Genomic DNA, 25778 nt, shown 5'->3' with positions numbered 1-25778 from the left:
AGCATTTTTCAGCAGGACAATGATCCCAAACACCTGGATAGAAGCACACTGGAACAGTATGGATGGGTCTCCCCAGAGCCCGGACCTCAACTTTATCAAAGCAGTGTGGGATCATCCTGACAGAGAGCAGAACAAAAGGCAGAAACATCCATTCAGCTTTGAATGTCCTTCAAGAAGCCTGCAGAACTTTTTATAAAAGTGGTTATACCAATCATTCACTGTCAAGCTTGTTAGAGTTGCACAAACTCTGTTTTTGCCTCATGTGCTGTATTTCCATGTATGTTTCAATAAATTGCTGTAGCTGTTTCCCATTTTCCCAGCAACACGGAGGTGCACCCCCAAAAATACAGATACACAATCTTCACATTTACCATCAGCAGTGCAGAAAAAAGATTTTTCCATGTCATCCATCTTGTAATTAATTTGAAGTCCAGCTTCGTTTTACAGTCTCGGAGAACAATGTAAAGCACTTCCTCTGTCAGCATTTAGGTGTCACAGAGCGGCAGAAACCACCGAGCTGAGTCGGTCCCTGAGAAAGTGGGACATCGGTGAAAGCTGCATCATGTATGTAGCACGGATTCAGCATCCAGTGAGGCACTTGTAACAATGTGCAGACGAGACAAAGTTTATCTGGAGCATCGGGCGGACTGGACGTGTGTTGTAGCAGAAGGACTGAGCGGGTGCAGTGAAATCACCTCCTGCACTTCACAACAGCTCGCTCAGCTCACACTCTGCACACACCAAACTGAACTTGGTGCTTTTTCCAGGTTTTCTCCCTGAAATTAAAACTGCAGCGTAACATTTGATGCAGAGAACACTTTGATATTTATCGTTATCTGGCAGGAAGCATGTCACCTGGATGTACGTGCTCCGAGTTTTGAGGTTAAGATTAAGTGAAATTAGCAAAACTATTATTTGTCATTTTTGACAATCTGCCAATTTATCAATTACTTGAAAGACTGAAACAGTGGATGGTGGTGGTGATAGACTCTATTGAGTTCAGTCTATAATTCCAAGGAGTAGATTTTTCGACAGCTTCTCTCATTAAAAAAATCCTCAAACAAGTTTTATTTTAGCTGATGGATGAAATTGCATGTTTAATTTCTCTAATGGTTCTTTTTACTTATAAAATTGCTTTTTGCATTCATTTCTGGGAAAAACAGACTTTTTCCAGAGATGCTTCCCCCCCCCATGTGTCAGCAGTAATTAATTTCCGTGGCTGCGAGTCAGAAACTTAAAGCGTCTCCACCACATTTTCATTTACATGTCTCACTCTTGCATGAAGCTGATTCTCATGTTCTTACATGTCAATTCAATTCAATTCAATATTATTTATATAGCACCAAATCACAACAACAGTCGCCTCAAGGTGCTTTATATTGTAAGGTAGACCCTAAAATAATACATACAGAGAAAAACCCAACAATGATATGACCCCCTATGAGCAAGCACTTTGGCAACAGTGGGAAGGAAAAACTCCCTTTTAACAGGAAGAAACCTCCAGCAGCACCAGGCTCAGGGAGGGGCGGGGCCATCTGCTGTGACCGGTTGGGGTGAGAGAAGGAAGACAAAATAGAAGACATGCTGTGGAAGAGAGACAGAGATTAATAACAAGTACGATTCAATGCAGAGAGGTCTATTAACACACAGTGAGTGAGAAAGGTGACTGAAAAGGAAAAACTCAATGCATCATGGGAATCCCCCGGCAGCCTACACCTATTGCAGCATAACTAAGGGAGGATTCAGGGTCACCTGGTCCAGCCCTAACTATATGCTTTAGCAAAAAGGAAAGTTTAAAGCCTAATCTTAAAAGTAGAGATAGTGTCTGTCTCCTGAATCCAAACTGGAAGCTGGTTCCACAGAAGAGGGGCCTGAAAACTGAAGGCTCTGCCTCCCGTTCTACATTTAAATACTCTAGGAACAACAAGTAAGCCTGCAGTGTGAGAGCGAAGTGCTCTAATAGGGTCATATGGTACTACAAGGTCATTAAGATAAGATGGGGCCTGATTATTTAAGACCTTGTATGTGAGGAGCAGGATTTTGAATTCAATCCTGTATTTAACAGGAAGCCAGTGAAGGGAAGCCAATACAGGAGAAATCTGCTCTCTCTTTCTAGTCCCTGTCAGTACTCTTGCTGCAGCATTTTGGATTAACTGAAGGCTTTTCAGGGAGTTTTAGGACTTCCCCATAATAATGAATTACAATAGTCCAGCCTGGAAGTAATAAATGCATGAACTAGTTTTTCAGCATCACTCTGAGACAGGATATTTCTAATTTTAGAGATGTTGCGCAAATGGAAGAAAGCGGTCTTACATATTTGTTTAATATGTGCGTTGAAGGACATGTCTTGCTCAAAAATGACTCCAAGGTTCTTCACAGTGTTACTGGAGGCCAAGGTAATGCCATCCAGAGTAAGAATCTGGTTAGATACCATATTTCTAAGATTTTCAGGGCCGAGTACAATAACCCCAGTTTGATCTGAATTGAGAAGCAGAAAGTTAGCGGCCATCCAGGTCTTTATGTCATTAAGACATTCCTGCAGTTTAACTAATTGGTGTGTGTTATCTGGCTTCATAGATAGATGGAGCTGGGTGTAATCAGCATAGCAGTGAAAATGTATACTATGTCTTCTGATGATACTGCCTAAGGCAGTGGTTCCCAAAGTTTTTTTGCTAGGCCCCCCTTTGTTTTACAAGAAAAATCACAATAAAACAGGTCTCTTTCTTAAACAGAAGCCTGTCATGCTTAACTTTTGAGAATATAAGTAAATCTTTCTTTAAAAGAACTCTGTCCTGCTTAACTTAAAATTATATAAATTAATAGAAAACAATAGAACGAAAAACATTCTTGTAACAGTGCACATATAGTGCATTTAGTACAACTGGCTTCAGTTGAGGTATTATTTCAGCTTTTGCTCCCATTTGTAAACCCACTTGTTCCCATGATTACGCATCATAACTCATCATCATTATTCATCTATGTATTACTTTTATGTATTAGTCATCTATTTGTTGTAATCATCTATCCTTGCAGTTGTTTATTACACAAAATAAATTATATTATCACACTTCTGGCCACATAGGGCTGATATTCACTGCTCATGCCCATATTAACCTTAACCAGAGGGTTAAAAAAAAACAAACCAGTGTTTACATACCATATCTGCTTCTGCCGTGGCCTGGTGGACAAAAAATTGGTTAAGGGTTCCCCGAGCTTTCACGCCCCTCATGTTCTTCATGTGCCCACCATTAGAACCATGTCTATGGAAAAAGTGCGCCGCCACACAGTGCAGTGCGCTTTATAGGTGTTATCGTGCACTTTTTCAGCCAGGTGTTTTCCTTTTCCCATTCCTCCCAGTACTTTTGCAGCCTTTTTTTTTCTTTGCTGGAACAAACATTGCTGGTCTAATGCTGGGCTTACACTGTGCGATTTTTTTGGCCCATTTTGAGCCAATTTTTGAGTCGTGCGATCGTTTTGATGATCGGCCCGATTTTGGCCTTCATCGTGCATCGTGTAGTATACGTGGGGTACGTGCTCACGCGCAAACACGTAAACATCGGTGAAAAAGACGGAGCAGCACGGCTGTGCAGCGTGTGATCTGGACACAAGTGATGGAGGCACAACTTGTAGAACTTTGGAAAGCTCATCCGAGCTCATGCGACTGAATAAATCGCACAGTGTTTGCCCAGTTTGTTTCCCTGTTGGCCATGCTTCTTGTTGTGGTCATCTGTTGTCTTCCGGTATTTTCTCCGCAAGCGACCTTTCCTCGACCAATGAGATAAGCGGTAATCTGAATTGTCATACTCGAATTGTCATAAGTGTCAGCTCATTGGTCACAAAGCAGGAGAGGGGCTGGGAATTATGTTTTCAAACAAAGCGTTAATTCCATTAACATTTATAGACTACTTTTGATTCTCACTGTATTACGGGACAAAGTGCGTCCCTTATTAGCTCAATACGGGACGTGTACTTTTGTTTCTAAATACGGGACGATTCCGTTTTTTAAGGGACGGTTGGCAACCCTATTACTGTCCCTCCATTTACAAAGGCATCACAGTGTGATTATTTTACGTGTAGTTGTTTTTTTTTCCTGTGTAATAATATTTAACATAGCTATCAATACATTTTTCAAAAAATGCCTCTCTGTACAAAATGGGTTTAAAAAACATCAACAGCTGTGGGATACTGTTTGTCCGTGATTTGAACCGAGGGAACAAATCGTGGCAGGATCAGCCTGATATTATTTGTACCCCGCTGTAACTTTACTGTATAAAGAGCTAACATCTCCAAAATGTCAGGAGTAGTTAGTCATTACAACAAGTGTTTGTGAACTAAAAATCAAGAATGTGGGATACTGTTTGTCCGTGATTTGAACAGCCCAGCGCGTGCTCCTGACACAGGGAAAACCAATTCTGCTGAGGAGACCTACCTTGGCATTTGTGCAGGTGAAACCAAAGGGAAGATATGCTTCACCATATTTTCTAGTCTTTGGCTTAGAATGAAGTTGGTTTGGAAACATATTCAGCTATGCTTCATCTCCTGCTTTGCATTTCTGTGGCCGCCCCGTGCTAGCAGTGTCCAAGCATTTTGTTCCCCCCCCCCCCCCCCTTTTCATACCGGCCCCCCCCTGCAATGGCTCTGCCCCCCCCCCCCCACACACACACACACACTTTGGGAAGGTCTGGCCTAAGGGAAGCATGTATAATGTAAACAGAATTGGTCCTAGCACTGAACCCTGTGGAACACCACAATTAACCTCAGCGTGTGAAGAGGACTCTCCATTTACATGAACAAATTGGAGTCTATTAGATAGATATGATACAAACCACTGCAGCGCAGTATCTGTAATACCTACAGGATGTTCTAATCGCTCTAATAGAATATTATGGTCAACAGTATCGAACGCTGCACTGAGGTCTAGCAGGACAAGCACAGAGATGAGTCCACTGTCAGAGGCCATAAGAAGATTATTTGTAACCTTCACTAAAGCTGTTTCTGTGCTGTGATGAGCTCTGAAACCTGACTGAAACTCTTCAAATAAGCCATTCCTCTGCAGATGATCTGTTAGCTGTTTGACAACTACTCTTTAAAGGATTTTTGATATGAAAGGAAGGTTGGAGATTGGCCTATAATTAGCTAAGACAGCTGGGTCTAGAGATTGCTGTTTAAGTAAGGGTTTAACTACTGCCAGCTTGAAAATGCTGTCGGTATTGTCTGCATGACCAGTCTACACAAATCAGCCTCCTACTGCTAATTATTGGACCTAAAGGTTTCCTTTTAACAGCCAACAAGCTGCATTTATATTTTTCTAGTTTCTTGTAGTATCAGGAGCCGTCTCCTGTGTTGCCCATATATAAAAAGTTCTCACTGTTTATATAAGCTAAATGTGAGCATCAGTGTGAGCACTGTCAAACCTGCCTTTGGGTGATCAGTAAGACTTTTTTTTCCTAGTTTCTGAATTATTAAAATAAAAATAAATTAATTAATGTCTCACACAGCATAGTTTTTTAATTAACATTCATTTTACCTTTACATTAAAGTTCCGTACTATCAGGAGAAGTTAGAGACTAGTCTCCAAAACATGCAAACCACAAAGGTACATGTGTACTTTATTTTGTGAGCCCAGAACTTCTTCTCTCCTATTCAGCCATAACAGGTCGCATTTATTTAAATATTCTTCAAACTGAAGGTGAGAGACTGTTTGTTGGGGATTATTTCCAGTCTGGATTAATCCACAGTCGGTGCTCCAGCTCAGTTTGAGGCAGCAGGAAGGTGTCATAGTAAACTGCAGAGTGTGGGCTCAGGGTGACGAGAAGAACGTGGTGCAGTCATTAAATAGACGGCTGTGTTTATTCAGTGAGTTATTCAGTGAACCATGCCACCAAACAAAAAGATAAAGCAGACTCAATAAAAGAAGGATAAAACAAAGTTCAAATTGTTCAGGGAGTGTGGAAAGTTTCCTTTGGCAGTAAAGGCGCCAGTGACCCTTTCTGCAGACCGATTTGCAATTGTCATCAAAATTCAGTGTCAGTGACATAAAAACACGTTTGTGTTTAAATAGTTTCATATGAAAAACCTGAAAATGGCACCCGTCATCAGATGCTGTTTTTAATGCTGTGCTGCTCCGTTAAATCCAGAGGAAGGAGCTTCAGACGAGTTCAGCTACTTTCATCTCCAGTCGAAATGAATGACGTTCCCACACAGGAGGGGAAGACTGGCGTTTCTCATTTATGCTTACTAAATGAATTTATTGATTGGATCACTTATCAAACTTGTTGCATTTGTAATCAATTAAAGAACTAATTGCTCTGGCTTTCAGTTCATTCACACTTTCATGTGTTTGATGCTTTAATTGGTTTGGCTCAAATGAAGTGAATTTTCTATCGTCTCTGCAGAGCTCATTTATTATTTCTGCTGCTTTTATCTTAGCATAAATTGAGTTGTTTATCTTTTGTAAACTAATAATGATTCATTTAATCAGTTTTTCCACTGATGATTATTTCAGTCTGAAATTTCAAACCTTCTGAGGTGTCGATGTGGCGATCTGATAAAACCCGAGGTAATCCTCTTACTCTAAAAGTGTGTGTGCGTGTGTGTGTGTTTGCAGAATAACGCTGGTCCTGGCCTGCCCCATGGATCTGAAGAACTTCCCAATGGACGTCCAGACCTGCATCATGCAGCTGGAGAGCTGTGAGTAATTACACACATGCACAGACACACACATCATTCGATCAGTAACAGCAGCTGGCAGAGTGAGAGATATGGTATAGATTTTTCTTGTGGTCATTTTATTGTTGAGCGGACGTGAGAAGAATCCCAGGAGCGAGTGTGAAGTACATCTGCAGAGGGTCAGTGATCGTAAATCAAAGACAGAACAATGCAGTCGTCTTTGAGTTTGTGAAACAGACACCAAAACATCATAAAGTCGCTTTTTACCGCTGTTTATAAATAACACATTTACTAGTTAAGCCACCAGTTAGTTTTAAGGCATAAAGTAATTCTCTGTATATATTACTGATATTTACACTCCCCAGACACTTTATTAGGCACACCTGTTCACTAATGTTCATTAATCTAATCAGCCAATCACACGGCAGCAGCTCAGCGGTGAAGACGAGCTGCTGAAGTTCAGACTGAGCACCAGAATGATGAAGAAGGAATGTGGCATGGTTGTTGGTCTGAGTGTTTCACACACTGATCTCCAACCATCTCTGAGCTCAGAGGAAATATCCAGCCAGCAGCAGCTCTGTGGGAGGAAATGACTGGCTGAGGTCAGAGGCGGATGGAAAGACTGCTTGGAGCTGATAGGAAGGCAGCAATAACTCCAGTAACCACTCACTGCAACCAAAGTCTGCAGAAGAGTGTCTCTGAACCTTGAAGCAGGTGGGCTCCAGCAGCAGAAGACCACACCGGTGTCACTGCTGTCAGTAAGAACAGTACACTGAGTCTATGGCTAACACAGACTCTCAAACCTGGACAACAGAAGCTGGAGAAACATTTCCTGGTCTGATAAGTTTAAAGCATGAATCCATCCTGTGTCCGTGTTCAGGCTGCTGCTGGTGTGACTCTCAGTACCATCGTTTAAACTCCACAGCCTCCCCGAGTGCTGCTTTGGTCTTTTTTGCTTGATTTTCTTCTTTTCTGTGTTCCCTCTGTCCTCTTTCCTTTCTTCGTCTTCTCTTCCTTACGTCCTGTTTTCTTTCTTCCTTCCATTCTTTTGCTTCTTTAATTGAAAACACAGAAGCCTTTAAAGTTTCCCAAACACTGAGCTCAGGCTTTCTCCCTCACTACTTCAGTGGATTTTATTGCCAATACAGAAAATATTTGATATGTTGTGCTGAACTGGCCTTTTAACCACTAAAACTGCAGGGTGTGGCTTTGCACCCCTGCCAGGTACAGAGAGTTCCAGTTCCTCCTCAGAGGATGAGGACTGACCTCTGCAGTGATGAAATAGTCTAACCTCCCGCTCATTGCTCTCTCCTCCAGTCGGCTACACCATGAACGACCTCATATTCGAATGGGACAAGAAGGGGGCCGTGCAGGTGGCCGACGGGCTGACGCTACCTCAGTTCATACTGAAAGAAGAGAAGGACCTGCGCTACTGCACCAAGCACTACAACACAGGTGAGAGAAACTGATGCAGCTGATGTTCACCAAACCTTTTTACTGCTTGTTGTAGGAGGAAGGTTGGGATACAGAGGTCTGAAAAAGGAGACCTGACCCCTAGTCTTCATCTTCACTTTTAGATGCTGTTTTCTCTCATGTTCATTCCTTGGTTGGGTTCATAAAAATGATGTGGCTTGGCTGTATGCACAGTTCTGATTGTTACAGGTGGCGTGAGAAGCACATGGAGCAGCCAGGAATATGCTCGTTTGTGCTGCGGTTGGTTCGCTAGTGGAGCTACGGAGCAGCCAGAAAGGACCGCATACATACAGCATCTCTGTAGTGACGTGAAGCCATCTTATCTTAATGACCTTATAGTACCATATCACCCCATTAGAGCTCTTCACTCTCACACTGCAGGCTTACCTGTTGTTCCTAGAGTATTTAAAAGTAGAATAGGAGGCAGAGCCTTCAGTTTTCAGGCCCCTCTTCTGCGGGGCCTGAAGCTTCCAGTTTGGATTCAGGAGACAGACACTATCTCTACTTTTAAGATTAGGCTGCAAACTTTCCTTTTTGCTAAAGCGTATAGTTAGGGCTGGATCAGGTGAGCCTGAATCCTCCCTTAGTTATGCTGCCTAGGCGTAGGCTGCTGGGGGATTCTTCGAAGGTTTCTTCCTGTTAAAAGGGAGTTTTTCCTTCCCTCTGTCGCCAAAGTGCTTGCTCATAGAGGGTCATATGATTGTTGGGTTTTTCTCTGTATGTATTATTGTAGGGTCTACCTTACAATATAAAGTGCTTTGAGGCGACTGTTGTTGTGATTTGGCGCTGTATAAATAAAATTGAATTGAATTCAAACTCGTCCGAGCCACTCAGGTTCCCCGGACAGAATCAGCGATCCACTAATGCGATGGGACATCTGCATAGGCTGCATACCCATGGTCCTTTGCTCTGCACAGCCAAAACAACCCAAACAAATACAGAATCCTTTTTCTTCCACTTATCTAATTCAGGGTCGATGGCAGGGCTAACACAGAGAGAACTATTCGTCAATATCAACGATTACTTAAACGTTTCAGTTTCCATGAGAACAACGGGATAAAACCATCTCAGAGCTGGGCTGTGATGCTGATATTATAAGCAGAGAGGTCTTTTTATTCTCCTCCTGCTGCCTCAGAATCCATTTTCTGTTCATGCACTGACAGATTTTTTTTACATATTCAGGTGATCTTCTCGGTTCCAACTGAAAGCTTTTGGAAGAGCAAATAATTGGATTTAATCAGCAGGAGGTTAACTGATCGCTATCCCAGCTTTCCTGAGACGTTACGCCAAACAGCTGCATTCTGATACTCTCTCTCCGTTGCTCGGTGAAATACTGAGCTTAGCCCAGCGGGAGCACTGAGTAATGATTTCGCTCTCAGAGCTTCCTGTTACCAGCTGCAGGTAAAATGTGCCTCCCTGAGCTACCTTAACATCAAACTGCTGTAATGCTGTGTGCATAGGAAATGTGATGAAGTTGACTTGGATATTTTCAGTTTTGAGGACCAAACCCACCTCAAGCTTCAAGCTTCAGGTTGAATTTTATGGTTTCTCACTCCTCCTCGCTGCGCCTCAGCCTTCCTCGGTCTCTTTGTCTGGTTCCTCCTCCTCTTCCTTCTTTCTGTTTGTCTCTGGTTCAGGAAGGAGGGGGTGATATCTCACAATTTACTGCGAGAGATATTCTAAAATCATGTAAACAGGAGAAATGTGCTGAAATCTTGCATGAGTCAGAGACAGGTCTTCACTTTTATTTTATTCTGTGAAATATGGAAATAAGTGGACTGAAAGTTTATTTTCCTGGTGTCATGAAGCCCTCAGTGAAGGGAAAACACTGTAGGCAGCAGAGCTAGTTTGAAATGACGGGGGGGGTGGATTTAAATATTTTGTCTGGTTTCATAACCAGAAAACTGTGAAATTAAAAAGCATCATGTGCAAAAATATAAAGAGGGAAATACTAAATAGGAAAAGATAAACAGGAAGAGAACGTTGAATCGCCACAACACCGATCGTGCCACGTGGAGAAGACGTCAGGTAACGTTTTTTACAGCACACATGAAAACATGAGGAGGTGACCCAAAGTGCTTTTCAGTCATCGAGCATCAAACAAATACGGCCGTATAAAAATATACAGACACAGACACAGTGACAGCACTGAGCGGGCAGCGAGAGAAATACGAAATCACGAAGCCAAAAAATAAAATACAAGAAATCCCGAAGAAGAGAAACCACAGAGGAGCTGCTGGAGACGATGGAGGACGGGGGCGGCTGCCGCGCTCCGTTTCTCCCTCCAGGTCCTCCAAGCGTGGCTGAAAACCATCTGTCCGGTCCACACAGCGAGCCCACGATCCTTACACTCCAGAGAAAACACCAAATATAAAAATATAAATCTGTATTATCTGCATGAGCCGGCAGCCCAAAATAGAAAAGCATACATAGCTATAAAAATAATAATAATAACTTAGATTAAACAAAAACAGAAACATTAGAGGTTGAAGAGTATGTGGGGTGTGAGGGGGCGCAGTGATGGGGCATCGTGGAGCTGAGGGTGGAGGAATCATAATTCAGCTTTTGTATTTTGGGTCTAAATGATAAAGAAGAACGATCAGAATGACAAACAAATTCCTCCGTATAATAACTGAATAATCATTTACGTACTTTTACTTTTATGTCAGAGAGTATATCAGAATGATTTATTAATTACATCACTTCCTCTCTGCATGTGTAACTGTAACTAAAACATCTGAACCACCTCGAGGTGCAGCTGTCATAGGTTGTCAGATTAGAGTTGCATCTGAAACTTATGTTGAGCTTTATTAAGAATTCTGACAATTTAAATTTGTCAAAATCAAATCAGAATTATATTTTTTTAGTTTAGATGAAACTTATCTGAAGTCTGGTTTTATTTAGAAACTTATTTTATTCTTCAAACTGGACTTTTTTCTCTGACGGTCACATCGTTGGTGACTCCAACTGTTTGCAGCTGAAACCGTGGACCAGCGGAGACGGCGTGATCTCGTACTGGTGCTAACGAGTTTCCACATCACAGGGAAAGAAATGTTATTGTGATCCAGCTGTAGCAGCTGCCCTTTACTGCTGTTCTCACCAAAGCAACACAAAGACAGTGAGTCACAATCTGAGGGACACATAATTCAACAAAAACACAAACGTGACAGGTCCATTTCTGTGTGTGTGTGTGTGTGTGTGTGTGTGTGTGTGTGTGTGTGTCTGTGTTCGTGTGTGTGTGTGTGTGTGTGTGTGTGTGTGTGTGTGTGTGTGTGTGTGTGTGTGTGTGTGTGTGTGTAGCAGGCTGATTAGTTCCCATTCAGAGGCATCACTCACACAGAGGTTGACATCTGCTGTCGACACTCAGGAGATGAATGATCCTCCTCCAGACGAAAAGCCTTGACACAACTCTGCACACACCCACCCACACACACACACACACACACACTCTTCCTCATACACACACACAAAGACAATGAAGTGATGATAATCCACAGCTTTGGTACATGAATACATATCAGCTGTTTCCAGGTTCTTCCCCGAAACACTGCAGATAAAAAAAGTGGTTCAGCTGCAGTGTGGACATCAAATACTGATAGAATCATATTTCAGTAAATTGAAGTTAGAGTCTTTTTTAAAGTGAACTACTGATGAATGAGAGCAGAAAAAATTTACACCAGACTAAAAATAACTTGCTGTTATAAACTGGCTGTGCTGGCAGGCAGATAGTGGAGGATTCAGGAAACAGTGATGAACTTAAAAATGAGCATTTGTAGAGCAGGAAACACAGAACAAGGAGGCTCAGGGAAAACTCACACTCAGGAGGGACAACACACTGATCTCAGACAGCGAGGGGACAGGTGAGGTAAAGACAACACACAGAGAACAGCAGTCACCAAAATAAAACAGGAAGAGAGCCACGATACAGAGACAAGACCAGAGGAACAGACTGAGAACACAGAGGAATGTAAGGACCTCCATAACTCAGTGCTTCTCAAATATTTCCTGTTACGCCCCCCTTAGGAAGAAGAAAACATTTCACGCCCCCCACTCTCCCCCGCGACCATAAATAATATAATTTGTCTATAAAATTGTTATTATAAGTACATCTTTTAAAGATGTACTTTTTTAAAGAAAAAAAAGAAAGAAATATAGATTAACTTAAAACAAAGTACATGTAGTAGTACTGCAACTCTCGAAACTACTACTACATTTTAAAGTGTCTGTGAAGGTTCTCAGTCATCCAGGTCATCGTAGTCAAAGGAGTTTGCAAGGAAAGCGTCTGGACTTCTTTAAGTTGCTTGAAGACGTTTCACCTCTCATCCGAGAAGCTTCTTCAGTTCTAAGGTCAAATGGCCGAGAGTCCCAGATTTAAACCCAGTGGGAGTATCCCCCCAAAGAGGGACAAAGGACCCCCTCCTAGAAGAGGTTTACAAGTTTGTGGACAAGGCTCAGCGGGCCCAACACTCTAAAGGAACGCAGGAAATTTCACACCTTGCTTTCAAAAACCCACACTCCTCAGTCTGAACCCACACAACTCAGAGAAGAAAACACACCTGAAGACAGTCGGGAGAAATGGGTAAAGAACTTTTCAGACCGGAATCTCACTGAACCTGAAAAGAGGGTTTTAGCCAAAGGACTCAATTTCGCCATTTATCGGCAACAGTTGCCCATAGTGGACCTCATCACAGCCACAGAAACCGCCATACGGATTAATAAATTATCACAGACAGAAGCAGAGCAAATCAGGATGAAAGTCTCAGCCACCCTCTCCAGTGCGAAAGTCCCTCCGTCTAACCTTACATTACAAGAAAAGAAGGCCGTCGCTTCCCTGAGCAAAGACCACAACATCACTATATTACCAGCGGATAAGGGAAGGTGCACCGTGGTCCTAAACACAACAGATTACCACACAAAGATCACTACTCTCCTCAGTGACAACAACACCTACGAAGCCTTAAAGCGAGACCCCACAAGCAGCTACAAAAAGAAAGTTATAGCTTGCCTTCAAGACCTTGAAAAGGACAAAATCATTGACCGCATTACATATCACCGCCTTTATCCAGGGGATGCCATACCCTGCATTTATGGACTTCCTAAAATCCACAAGGAAGGGGTCCCACTCAGACCCATAGTCAGTAGCATAAACTCAGCCACTTATAACATTGCGAAACGCCTGGCTACCATCCTTGCACCTCTCGTGGGGAACACCCCACACCACATCAAGAACTCCACCGACTTCACCGACAAGGTCCAGAAACTTACCCTGGATCCAGATGAAACCATGGTGTCCTTTGATGTAGTCTCTCTCTTCACTTGCATACCCACCACGGAGGCAGTGGAGACTGTCAGAAAACGACTACAAGAAGACAGCTCCTTGGAAGACAGGACCAACTTCACACCCGATCAGATCTGCACACTGTTAGACCTCTGCCTTACCACAACATACTTCAAATACAACGAAGGCTTCTACAGACAAAAACATGGCTGTGCCAGGGGCTCCCCCGTGTCACCTATTGTAGCCAACCTTTACATGGAGGAAGTAGAAAGGAAGGCTCTTGGCTCTTTCAAAGGAAGAGGACCCAGCCACTGGTACAGATATGTAGATGACACCTGGGTCAAAATCAAGACACAAGAAGTGGAATCCTTTACTGCTCACATTAACGCCGTGGATAAAAACATCAAGTTCACCAGGGAAGACACAAAGGATAACTGTTTGCCTTTCCTGGACTGCGCTGTGCACATTGAAGAAAACGGCAACCTCAACATTGAAGTTTACCGGAAGCCCACACACACGGACCAGTACCTCCTTATTGACTCCCATCACCCTCTGGAACACAAACTTGGAGTAATCAGGACCCTACACCACCGGGCAGAACATGTTCCCTCCAAGCCTGAGGGAAAAAGAAGGAACACACACACGTAAAGGAAGCACTCAAAACATGCAGTTATCCTAACTGGGCGTTCATAAAGTCAGCAAAGAGGCACAAAAAAGAAGATCAGACACCAGCGAGGGAGGATAAGAAAGACAGACGCAACAACGTTGTCATCCCCTATGTAGCCGGTGTATCAGAGAAACTCAGGAGAGTTTTCTCCAAGCACGACATCCCAGTGTACTTCAGACCCAGCAACACACTCAGACAAAAACTGGTTCACCCGAAAGACAAAACTCCAAAACACAGACTTAACAACGTGGTGTATGCTGTACAGTGCAGCGAGGAATGCCCAGACCTCTACACTGGAGAGACCAAACAGCCACTTCACAAGCGCATGGCACAACATAGAAGAGCCACCTCCACAGGACAAGACTCAGCAGTCCATCTGCATCTTAAGGACAAAGGTCACTCTTTCGAGGATGCCAATGTTCACATTTTGGACAGAGAGGACAGATGGTTTGAAAGAGGAGTGAAAGAGGCCATCTATGTCCACTGTGAGCGACCATCTTTGAACAGAGGTGGTGGTTTACGACACCAACTGTCTGCCATCTATAATCCAGTTTTGAGTTCCCTCCCCAGACGCCTTAATTCCCACTCACATCTTGGGCCATCTGACCTCAGGAATTCACATGACAAGGTGGGGCCAGGTTTCACAATGAGCTCACCCGAAACCCTGGCTGATTAGGTCCCACACCCGCTTTCACACCTTGGCTCATGTGATTAGAGGATCACCAGGGGGTCCTTTGTCCCTCTTTGGGGGGATACTCCCACTTGGTTTAAATCTGGGACTCTCGGCCATTTGCCCTTAGAACTGAAGAAGCTTCTCGGATGAGAGGTGAAACGTCTTCAAGCAACTTAAAGAAGTCCAGACGCTTTCCTTGCAAACTCCTTTGACTACATTTTAAAGTGCATTCATTTGTCTCAAATAAAATAAATCCTTATTTAAACTGTAAAACATTTTTTTGACCAACTTGAACCGACTTTTATTCTGAAAAATAAAATTAAACAAAATCAATCAATAAATTTAAACTGATCAGCAACATTAACTATTCAAGTACAGATCCCCAAAACTCAAACTCAGCCCTTCTCAAATATACAAAGTCACAGTGAAGCCGAGCGCTACAAACACTCATTACATTTCCTTGTCTTAGCTTTTGGGAGACTTTCGTTTGTCCCAGTATCTCCGTCTCTTTGTCACTGTTGAATATTTTTCCATTGTTTACTTCACTTCCTATCTCCTGCTCTGTGCTGTGTGTGTGCGCTCGGTGCAAAAAATCCTGCCACCTACTGCAGTGGATTTGCAATTACACTTTATTCTAGTACGGCAAAAAAAAACATGTTCCCCGACGCCTGCGGCATCGCACCGGGGGGCACCCCTCTAATTGAGAAGGACTGGAATAACTGAAGCTGACAACTGAAAGCACCATAAGACACTTATGTCAAGCATCTTTATCAGGAAGTAAACACAACACATAACACAAAAGAAATAGTGGGAATATAACCCACAGCATAGAACCCTAATCCCAGCATAACCCCAAATATAAAACTACAAAGACCTAGAACCCAAAAACTTGTTTCTTTTTAAGGAGGGTAGCATCGCTAATCTGCTGTAACTTATTTCTTTCTTTAATCACAAATTTAAAGAAGCACGCGTACTCGGGGTTGAGAGGAGGAAGACACACCAAGACACGCTGTGGGAGAGAGTCAGAGGTGATTACAGTTTTTGCCCGTTGCTTGAACACATTTTGCAAAACTTCGCTCATTGTGCCAAAACTCTAAACACAAGTAAACATGACACAACACTGGGAAATATACCATTCACATCTGTGCCAAATTGAAACTCTACTCTCAAAACCTAAACTCTGCTATCAAAACCTAACATTCCTTTGTCAAAATGTAACTCTGTTGACAAAATGACACATACTTGCATCATATGCAAACACTTTCAGATCAGGGGGAACACACTAGTCTATTTTATATAAAACACTGCAGTCTTTGATTTTCATTGTTTATTCAGAAGGCATATTTTCAGGAGACACATTTTCAAACAACCAAAAAAGCGAATAGGCCTACTCAATATTGTACATTGCAGCACTGTACATTGCAGTACCATGAATTCAGATAAAGCAAAAAAAAAAAAAAACATAATACAGTAATAGAAAAAACACTATACTGTAAACACAAAAAATCATGACAATTGTGCATACGTGGGCTCATGGATCCCGCCGTCTGTTGGGGTCTGGCCACAGGACCTCATCGACATCGCAAGCAATGTCTTCTCCCGCTAGGCACCGGGGAAAATATCCCCTTGCATGTCGAAACCATCCATGGATTGCTGTCACCTGAATGTCGCCGCAGGCCTGTTCCATTGCCTGCAGAAGAGGCATGCGGGCATGTGGTTGGCGGTCATACACACGCCATCACCAAGCCGAAAAAAATTCCTCTATTGGGTTTAAAAATGGTGAGTAAGGGGGCAAGTATACCACTTCAAGTTGATTGTGGTTGGAGAACCAGGCCTGGACCAGAGCAGCCCGATGGAAACTGACATTATCCCATATCACCACAAACCTGGGCTGATCTGGTCTGTTCTGTACAACTATATTATGGAGAGCATCTAGAAATGTGAGTATATGTTGGCTATTGTATGGACCTAGTTTTGCATGATGATGCAGAAGCCCTCGAAGGCTTATGGCGGCACACAATGTGATATTTCCCCCACGCTGCCCTGGGACGTGCACAATTGCCCTTTGGCCAATTACATTACGACCCCGTCGTCTTGTTTTGCACAGGTCGAATCCAGCTTCATCAATGAAAATGAATTCATGAGGCTGTGCAGCTCCATCCATGGCCAAGATTCTCTGTAAAAAAAAAGAGAACATATTACTGTACTACAGTGCTACACATACAGAACCCTCACCCCATCACACAGGTACCTGTGTAGCTCTCAGAATGGATCCATGTGGTACTGATATGGTACATATTCAGCTGCTACTGGATTTCACCAATACTGTATTGTAAATGTAAAGGACAGTTACACTTACCCGTACATATTCAGCTCGAAGTCCTTTGACCCTGTCACTGTTCCTCTCAAATGGGACTCTGTAGAGCTGCTTCATGGTGATGCTGTGTTTTCTCAAGATGCGTCTGATGGTGGTGATGCTCACATGGTTTATGTTGTTGAACACTTGCCTGTCTGCAAGTATTTTCTTTCATAGCTGGTGGAGACGGATGGCATTGTCTGCCCTCACTAGGTCCACAACGGCAAGTTCCTGCTGTTGTCTGAACAGGCGTTGGCGTCCTCCCCCAGAAGGTCTTCGAGTCATTCTAGAGAAATACAACCACATATTGTCATCGGTTTGCTTATTTTTCTTACAGTACTTTACTGTATATACTGTATCATCCACTGTACAACACTGTACTTCAATATAAGTAATCATGGTATGTTTCACAGAAACTACCACTTTGGCTGCAAAAAGAGCATTAGCACCCTGCAATACCCTGTACACTTGATATGGTAATGTGATATACTGTAGAACAGTGCTATAAAAACCATCTGAGTAGAGTAGAAGGTAGAGAGGTGACGACATACCTGTTTTCTAGTCGGAATGTTCTTATTACAGATGCCACTGTGAAGCGGCTTAGATGTGGGTGGACTCTCTGCCCAGCTTCCCTCATAGTCAGGCCATGGTTGATGACATGGTCCACCAAAGTTGCTCTTATATCATCAGAAATATGGGTCCGTGCATGGCCTCTTCGACCTCCTCCTCCTCCTCTTCCTCTTGCTCTCCTCTAAACTGAGGGCTTTTTGTAGTTGGCTAATTGGTGTTCAGTTTTGCAAGTAAGTGCCTTCAGGTGTGTATTTGAGTGGTTGCAATTACCCGATGTGTTTTGTATTTTGGATACATGTGTTTTCCAAATGGCACCCTGAAATTTCATTTTTGAACGAAGTGTCTTATGTATGAAATAGAGTGTAGTATGCAGGACCATGTGTGTTGCATAAAGGAGTAAGTGTGTTGCATAATTGCAACTAGAGTGCAAGGCAGCGCTTTTGTTTAAGGTATGGGTACATGTGTTTGAGGTATGGTAACAAAAGCTTCAAGTTGTGTTACTTTAGTCTAAGGATGGGTTTATAGTGTTCAAGCAACGGGCAAAAACTGTAATAACTAATTCCTCCAAACACTGTTAAATTTTTTTAAACTGTATTTCAAACAGTTTGAAATTCTGAGTGCATTTAAAAGCGTCATACATCATCCGCACAGTTAATGGATCGTCAGTATCAATATTTAATTCAAAGACTCAAAGAAAGCTTTAAAGACTAAAGATTAAACCCAGAGCCCAGAGAAACAGCACTTCTCATACTCAGATTCACCTGAGTCCATTTTACTGGAGAGAGGCTCAGAGGGGCATTTCATGTTAGTACAGCAGAGACCAACAGCAGACTTCAACAATTATTCGGGCTTCCTTAAAAACTCTGAATAGATTTCCTGCCTCCATGAAGATGCTTTAGGTGAGCCAGCGTTTTAGCCACACCCCCAGTGGTTGGCGAGTAGTAAGGCTGAACGTGGCACTACCAAAACAATTAGCTAAAAAGCTCTGTGTGGAGCCTCTGTGCACCTATGCGGCTCGCGTCTGCATTTTCACGTGAATTGTTCAAGGACAACGTTCTGCCCTGCCCTCCCTCCTCTCTATCTCCTCTGTGACAATCTCTGCCTACGCTCGCGTACGCGTGCGTGCTGCCACGAGCGTGTGTTGGCGTGTGTTTGCGTCGCGTCTTCCCAATCAAGCATTAAGAGGGAATTAAGGTGTCATTGTTCCTCAGATTTATTAGCTGCAGTCTATTGTGACTCCAGGAGCGAGGGAGCTCCCCCCCTCCCTCCGTCCACTCCAGCACACACAGAAAAAGCTCTGTTTGAAATACTAATTACGCTTTCTGCTGCATTGCAGGGCACTTTGTTTCTGGCTAACGATACGTTCGTGGTACGCTTTCGTGAGGTAGCTGTTAATAGCCTAACGCCTGCAGGACAGAGTGGCTTCTCTCGGCCTTCACCTGGTTCTTAATTGACATCGCCATGAAGAATCCCCGCCGTCAGCCTGTCCTTATTCCACTTCGTCTCCTGTTGAAAGTGGCTCGGTGCATCCAGCGTCTTTATCTCTAAAACTGATGTTTTAACCTTACACATCTGTACAATCGTCTCAGTTTCATTAGCTCTCCAGGTTCGTGCTCCTTGTTTTTCATTAAATGTTGTTTTTGTATAAATTAAGTAATGCAACACACAAGCAAGTACCTCATATCATTTTTTCAGTACAACCTGAGATGTGTGGACACACAGCTTCATCTCATCCCGGGGGTGTCAATTAGTGCTGGCCTTGCTCATTGACCCGGCCTGTGTCCTTCCTGCGTTACAGCATCAGTAGAAGAACAGGGTTACTGTTGTTAAGGGGCGTGTTTTAAACCAAACTAACCGAAGCCTAACCAGGTATTTGTAGTGCCTGAACCAACGAGCGAAGGAACAAGAACAAGAGTGAGTCAGCCTAACAAAGCCTCGGCTGACAAGCTGAATGACTCGAGCTCGTTACTTTAACCCTTCCTACCTGTGAGACCTTTGTCCCCACCGGCAGCGGCTGTCATTAAAACACAAGCTGAGCAGGTTTCAGTGTGTGGAACAATGTCCTGGTTATGGGCCTCAAAATCTGTACAGTTCAAATCAATGTTTGAAGATGTGTTCCTGGATCATAGTTTAAAGACTGTTTGTAAGACGGACTGTAAGACAGTAGGTCAAGGTCACATCAAATGTGAAAATCGGTAAACCTTCACATTTACAAATGGGTGAAGTAAAAGCTGTGCTGGAGGTCTGGGCTCTGTCCATGGAGCTTAAGACTTGAACTGTAACTGGATGTTCATTATTAGCAGTGCTCGTGTCGATACTGAAGAAGAGTCATATTTTACGTTGCTTGTTTTATACTACAGTAACACGTTTTAGCAACTGAGCTGTCTGGTTTTACTCGTCACTGTTTCCTCTATAAACAGGAAGTCTCGGTGTTTGTGTGGCTTTTGTGAGAGGTGGGTAGTATATAATTACATTTACTCAGTTACATTCACTTGAGTACAATTTTTAGCTACTCTCCCCACCTCTGGCTTTTGTGCATGTCTGTCTTGAAAAAGAGATCTCCATCTCAGTGAGATGACCTGTTTCAATATAGGATTTAATGATAACAGTAATAATGATAATATTATTAATAATAACTTGCCACAAAGTTGAGAGTGGTTAGTTTGACTCTTTACAGGCTCGTCGCTGCCACGTCGCTCTGCGTGTCTTCCCTCGCAGCTTCAGCTGTGGCTGAATGAATCTGGCTGTTTATCATAGCAAACATTCCTAAAAATAAAACTCTGGATGAGGACCTGACAGAATCTTCTCCTTTAGCATAGCTGTTTTCACCGTTAAATTGCCTTCACTGTTCAGGAACAATGCATTTTCACTTTTGATATTTCCACATTTGCAGTTTATAGAGGCAGACAGGAAACAGAGAAGCAGGTAAAGCACAGTTAAGGAAATGCGAGCCAATCAGAATGAGTTCTGAGCAGGTGTTTAAAACAGGTTGCAGGTTGTTTTTTGTGATCGATACGAGTTTTGAAATATTTAAAGAGCGGGCGTGCTGGTTCGTCTTTGTTGGTGTGTCTCTGGGCCGAGAAGACGGAGCGTGACGTAGTACAGAAACATGTAAACCTACATACATGCCACCTCTGTTGCAGGGGATGAGTGAATTTACAGATTTAAACACACACACATGAATGGTGTGAGTTCATGTACAGTGTTAAGTACAGCAGACACACACACATCTTCCACACAGTGAGATATGGGCCCGGCTGAATAATTTCAATCTTCTTATCAGATAGAAAATATGGACAGCACTTAAAAGCTCTGAAGTGTATCACAGCTATAAATCAAGTCCACCCCCCTCCTCCTCCTGCTGTCGTCATTCTCTCCTTCCCTCTTGTATCTTCCTCTCTCCCTCATCCCTCTCTCCTCTCGCTCTATCCTCACGTTTCTCCGACTTTCCACTTGACATCCTTCTTCTCCTCGGTCACTCCCTCCTTTCACTCTTCCTCTCCTCCTCTCTCCAGTCTTTTAGGGTTAACTCTAACTGATGAGGCCGCCGTGCATTGATCGTCTTTGATTAAATGGATCTTCGGCCATCTCGCTCTCTGTGGTTTATTATGAGACCCAGTGTGCTCATTACATTACAGAGAGACAGAGGGACACAGTTAGTGTTGCTACAGTGCTGCAATGCAAATAAACCCACTGCAGTCTGCATTTTAAATGCTAGAATTTCAGAGTTGAAAATAATGTTTAACCTTTAACAGACCATATATAAGAACCAGCCTGTTTACCATTTACTGTCATCCAGAGATGAAAACCAAAGCATTACAGCTATCACTGTTAGGACCCCGGCGTGGTTAACTAGCATAAGCATAATGCTTAGCATAACATTACTTATCCATCCATCTTCTACTGCTCATCTGGGTCCGGGTCCCAGGGGCAGCGGTGCATGTGAGGACAGCAGATTAACCATTAAGGCTTTAGTTTCACACTCCGCTTCACCACAGCACACCAGTACAACCAGTCCACATCACCACAGAAAATAAACCTTTACATTTGATTTACAAGTTGTGCTAACAAACATGTTTAATTAGCTAACTTCAGGTGTCGGTAAGGTATCACAGAGGCATTCAAACTGATATTAGATGATGTGCCTGTATGTGTTTACAAGCAAAGACACTTTTCAGATGATAAAATATTCCCAAATCTCGTGCAGTGATGTGGTGATGTGGACTGGCTGTACTGGTCTGCTGTGGTGAAGAGAGAGCCGAGTGTGGAAGTAAAGCTCTGCAGCTATGCTGCTGTGACCAAAAGAATGAGATACAAGTGCAGTTTTTACTGCAGGAAACCACAAAAACAGCAGCTGCACAGTTTTGCTGTTGATTTCAAACATTTCATTTAAGAATTGTTATGATTGAACTTACAATAAGAGGTTTGTCATGGAAACGAATCATGTCTTTTCTTTTTTTCTTTTTTTTCCCAACTTTATTGAAATTATAAAGGGAACAGTCAGTCATTCCAGTTCAATTTGTACAGTAGATATACAGAGCAAATAAGAGTAACAATAAACAGTACAATAAAATAAGGGTAAATAAAAAAAGGAAAGGAAAAAAAAAGAGAGGGATGTGACAGACTTCATAACAACTTTGTACTTGAAGGTTGTAATTGTGACAGCTCATTTGTTAAAAATTTCTGAATGAATTTCAATCAGTGATAAACCTTTTTTATTTGAAGTTAATTTAAGAGAGTTTAAGTAATATTCAATTTCAATCAAGAACAAATTAAATGAAGGGGTTGAGTTTTGAAATTTACATTTATGTAAATGAAATTTCCCTAATAAGATATAAAGATTGACAATGGCACATACTTTTTCTTTAGTTTCAAAATAAGTGATAATGTTCTTCCCTTCAATTTTGACTTCGTATGTTGTTTTGCACAGTATATAATTTTCAAGTTCTCTCCAAAATGTAGCACTATATGAACAGCCATAAAACAAATGAGTTACACTTTCAAGTTCAGTTTTACAAAAGGTACATTTTCTATCAATGTCACAGAATCTTGAAATGTATGTGTTGGATGGATATATGTTATGTAGTATTTTCAAATGTAATTCTCTTACTTTGTTTGTAATACAAAATCTAAAAGGAACAAGCCACGCCTTATCCCAGTTGATATTTTCAAAAATAGCATTCCAAAAAAACTTTCCTCTTGGAGTTATTTTCTTAGCATTATACAAACATTCTCTAATATGTTTATTGGTGCACTTCTTGCTTAAGAGATCAATACCATTTATATAAAGAATGTTAACAGATGCATGTAGTGCGTTCTGTTTTTTGTAGCTTTTCATCAACTCAGTCAGTCCGCTGGGAACGGACTTTATTACTGAGCTAAAATCTTTAAATTTGATAGGGAATGTTTTTTCTGTAATAAAGTCCTTGTAACTAGGTAGTTGGCCTTCAGAGTCAAATAAGTCTTTTAAATAGATTATATTTTTATCAATCCAATTCTGCAAATAAAGTGATTTGTTCCTTTTAGTAATACATTCGTTATTCCAGATAATAGATCTATGTGGAGAAAAGTTATGTGAATAACATAGTTTCCAAGCCAACAATGCCTGTTGATGAAATGCAGACATTTTAACTGGTAACTTTGATATACTGTAATTAGAAGACAATAAGAACTGTAAACCTCCAACATTTCTAAAAATGTTATGTGGAATGAAATGCCATAATGATCCAGGAGATTTAAGCATTCTTTTAGCCATTTCACCTTAAATGTATAGTTCAGGTCCATGAAGTCCAAAAGGCCAAAACCACCTTTATCTTTAGGTCCACAAAGCAATGATTTTTTTAGATGATGGTGCTTATTCTTCCATACAAAGTTAACAAAAAAGTTATTAACATTTTTACACGTGGAGTCATACACATTAAGGGAAAGGGCTGGGTACACAAATCTGGAAACACCTTCAGCTTTAGTCAAAAGGATTCTACCAGAAATTGATAAGTCTCTTTGGAGCCATAAGTTCAGTATAGTTTTAGTTTTTTCCATCCTGGGAGAGAAGTTGAGTTGTTGACGCTCCGTGTCATTCTTACAGATATGAATACCAAGGTATTTAACACAGTTTTTGACAGGAATATCGTGTAAAGATTTGACATTTGATTGGTACAAACATAAAATTTCACATTTAGATTTGTTTAGTTTTAATCCAGAGGCAGTTGAGAATTCGTCTATTAATGAAATAGCATTTTCAACCTGATCTTTGTTTTTTAAGAATAAAACGGTGTCATCTGCTAGTTGAGTCAATCTGATTTCTTTACCAAAAATAGATAAACCTTTACTAACTGGGCTATTCAAAATGTGTAATGAAAATAGTTCAGCCACAATCAAAAATAAAAAAGGCGAAATTGGGCAACCCTGGCGAACAGATCTCATGACTGGAAATCTTTTAGTAGTATTTGGATATAGTATAACACAACTGTCAATATTTTTATAAAACATTTCGACAGTTGACACAAAGTTTGGACCAAACCCAAAAGTTTTGAGTGCTTTAAATAAGAAATAATGTTCTACCGTATCGAAAGCTTTATGAAAATCAAGAAACATAATAAGGGAATCATCATCTATATTGTCAGAGTAGTCTAATAGGTCAAAAATAAGCCTTATGTTTGAACTGATATGGCGGTTGGTCATAAATCCGGTTTGCGTTTCAGCTATGATCTCATCAAGACTTTTTTTTAATCTTTTGGCATAGACCAATGAGATAATCTTATAATCTATGTTCAAAAGCGTGATAGGTCTCCAATTTTCTATAACAAGAAGATCTTTATCAGGTTTAGGAATTAAAGTTATAATACCCTGTTTCATGCTTGTGGACATTTCTTTTCTATCAAGGCATTCCTTAAATAATTCTAATAGAGGATCAACAATAATATCCCAGAAATGTAAATAAAATTCCACTGACAAACCATCATTGCCTGGAGATTTGCCCTTTTTCATTGATCGAATTGCCTCTGAAATTTCTGATTTCGTTATGGGACGTTCACAATTAGTTTTAAAGTTTTCTGAGATAGTTGGTGCAAAATTTTTAACTGACTCTATAAATCTATCACAATCACTGATATTACAATTTGATTTGTATATATCTTTGTAGAATGAGCCAACATGTTTTGAGATATCTAAATGATTAGTGGTTATGTTATTTTCAATCTTAAGAGCAGATATATTGTTTCTTCTTTGGTTTCGTTTCTCAAGAGCAAAAAAGTAACTAGAATTTCTTTCACCTAGTTCTAGCCATTTTGCTTTGGACCTTATAAAGGCCCCTTTAGCCATGTTAATATATGCATTATCTATTTGTTCCTTTAGTCTTTTCAATTTAATTTCTTCATCTTCTGACAGAGCATCTTTCTTCATTAATATATTTAATTCATACATAATACTGATTTCTTTAGTGTCATTTCTTTTTTTAATCTCTTTACTTCGCCTTATTGCCACTTCCCTTACCTTGAATTTGAAAAATTCCCATTTTAGTGTGTGATTCATATTGGTATCCCCGAATATCTGTTCTGCCGTTTTTTCCACTATACTACAAAATGTATCATCATTCAATAAATTATTATTTAGCTTCCAAAAACCACGTAGTTTACTTTGACTTTTTTTATTGCCAACTAAGTGAATTGTGATCAATTTGTGATCAGTTAATGGAGCAAAATCATGAGAAGATTCTGAAACAAAATGTAAACATGAAGAAGATATTAACCACAAGTCAATTCTGGATTGTAGAGATCTATTTGCATTGCTCCAGGTAAAACTCGTTTGTATCAGAGTTTAAGAATCTCCATACATCTATAACTGCAAGTTGTTCACAGAAAAACGCAGTGCTTTTAAATTTTGAGTGTTGAGATGTTCTTATTGGTGCTCTATCTATAAGATCGTCTGGAGCATCATTATAATCTCCTCCAAGAATCATGTGGGCTCCCTTGTATTTTGATTTTAAAATATCAAGTTTCTCAGATAATTGCGTGCACATAGATTTGGCCTGATTTGGGTTGTTATGACTATATAAATTACAGACTATGAAGAAGGTGTTGTCCAATTTGAAAAC

General features: G+C 41.3%; 1 protein-coding gene across 4 annotated transcripts in view; it reads left to right on the top strand.

The window, feature by feature from the left end:
• glra1 (glycine receptor, alpha 1) overlaps positions 1-25778 on the top strand; it is a 137796-nt gene that overhangs the window by 72116 nt on the left and 39902 nt on the right. For all 4 annotated transcript variants that reach the window (XM_063492712.2, XM_063492731.2, XM_063492739.2 and 1 more), the window contains 2 exons: positions 6608-6690; positions 7987-8124. In XM_063492712.2, the coding sequence (XP_063348782.1) occupies positions 6608-6690; positions 7987-8124 (221 nt within the window). The remainder of the gene's footprint in view (positions 1-6607; positions 6691-7986; positions 8125-25778) is intronic.

This window comes from Pelmatolapia mariae, linkage group LG2 (genome assembly GCF_036321145.2).
Source record: "Pelmatolapia mariae isolate MD_Pm_ZW linkage group LG2, Pm_UMD_F_2, whole genome shotgun sequence".
Classification (NCBI taxonomy): Eukaryota; Metazoa; Chordata; class Actinopteri; order Cichliformes; family Cichlidae; genus Pelmatolapia; species Pelmatolapia mariae.
Note: the sequence above shows the minus strand (reverse complement) of the source record. Positions and strands in the feature narration are given on the sequence as shown.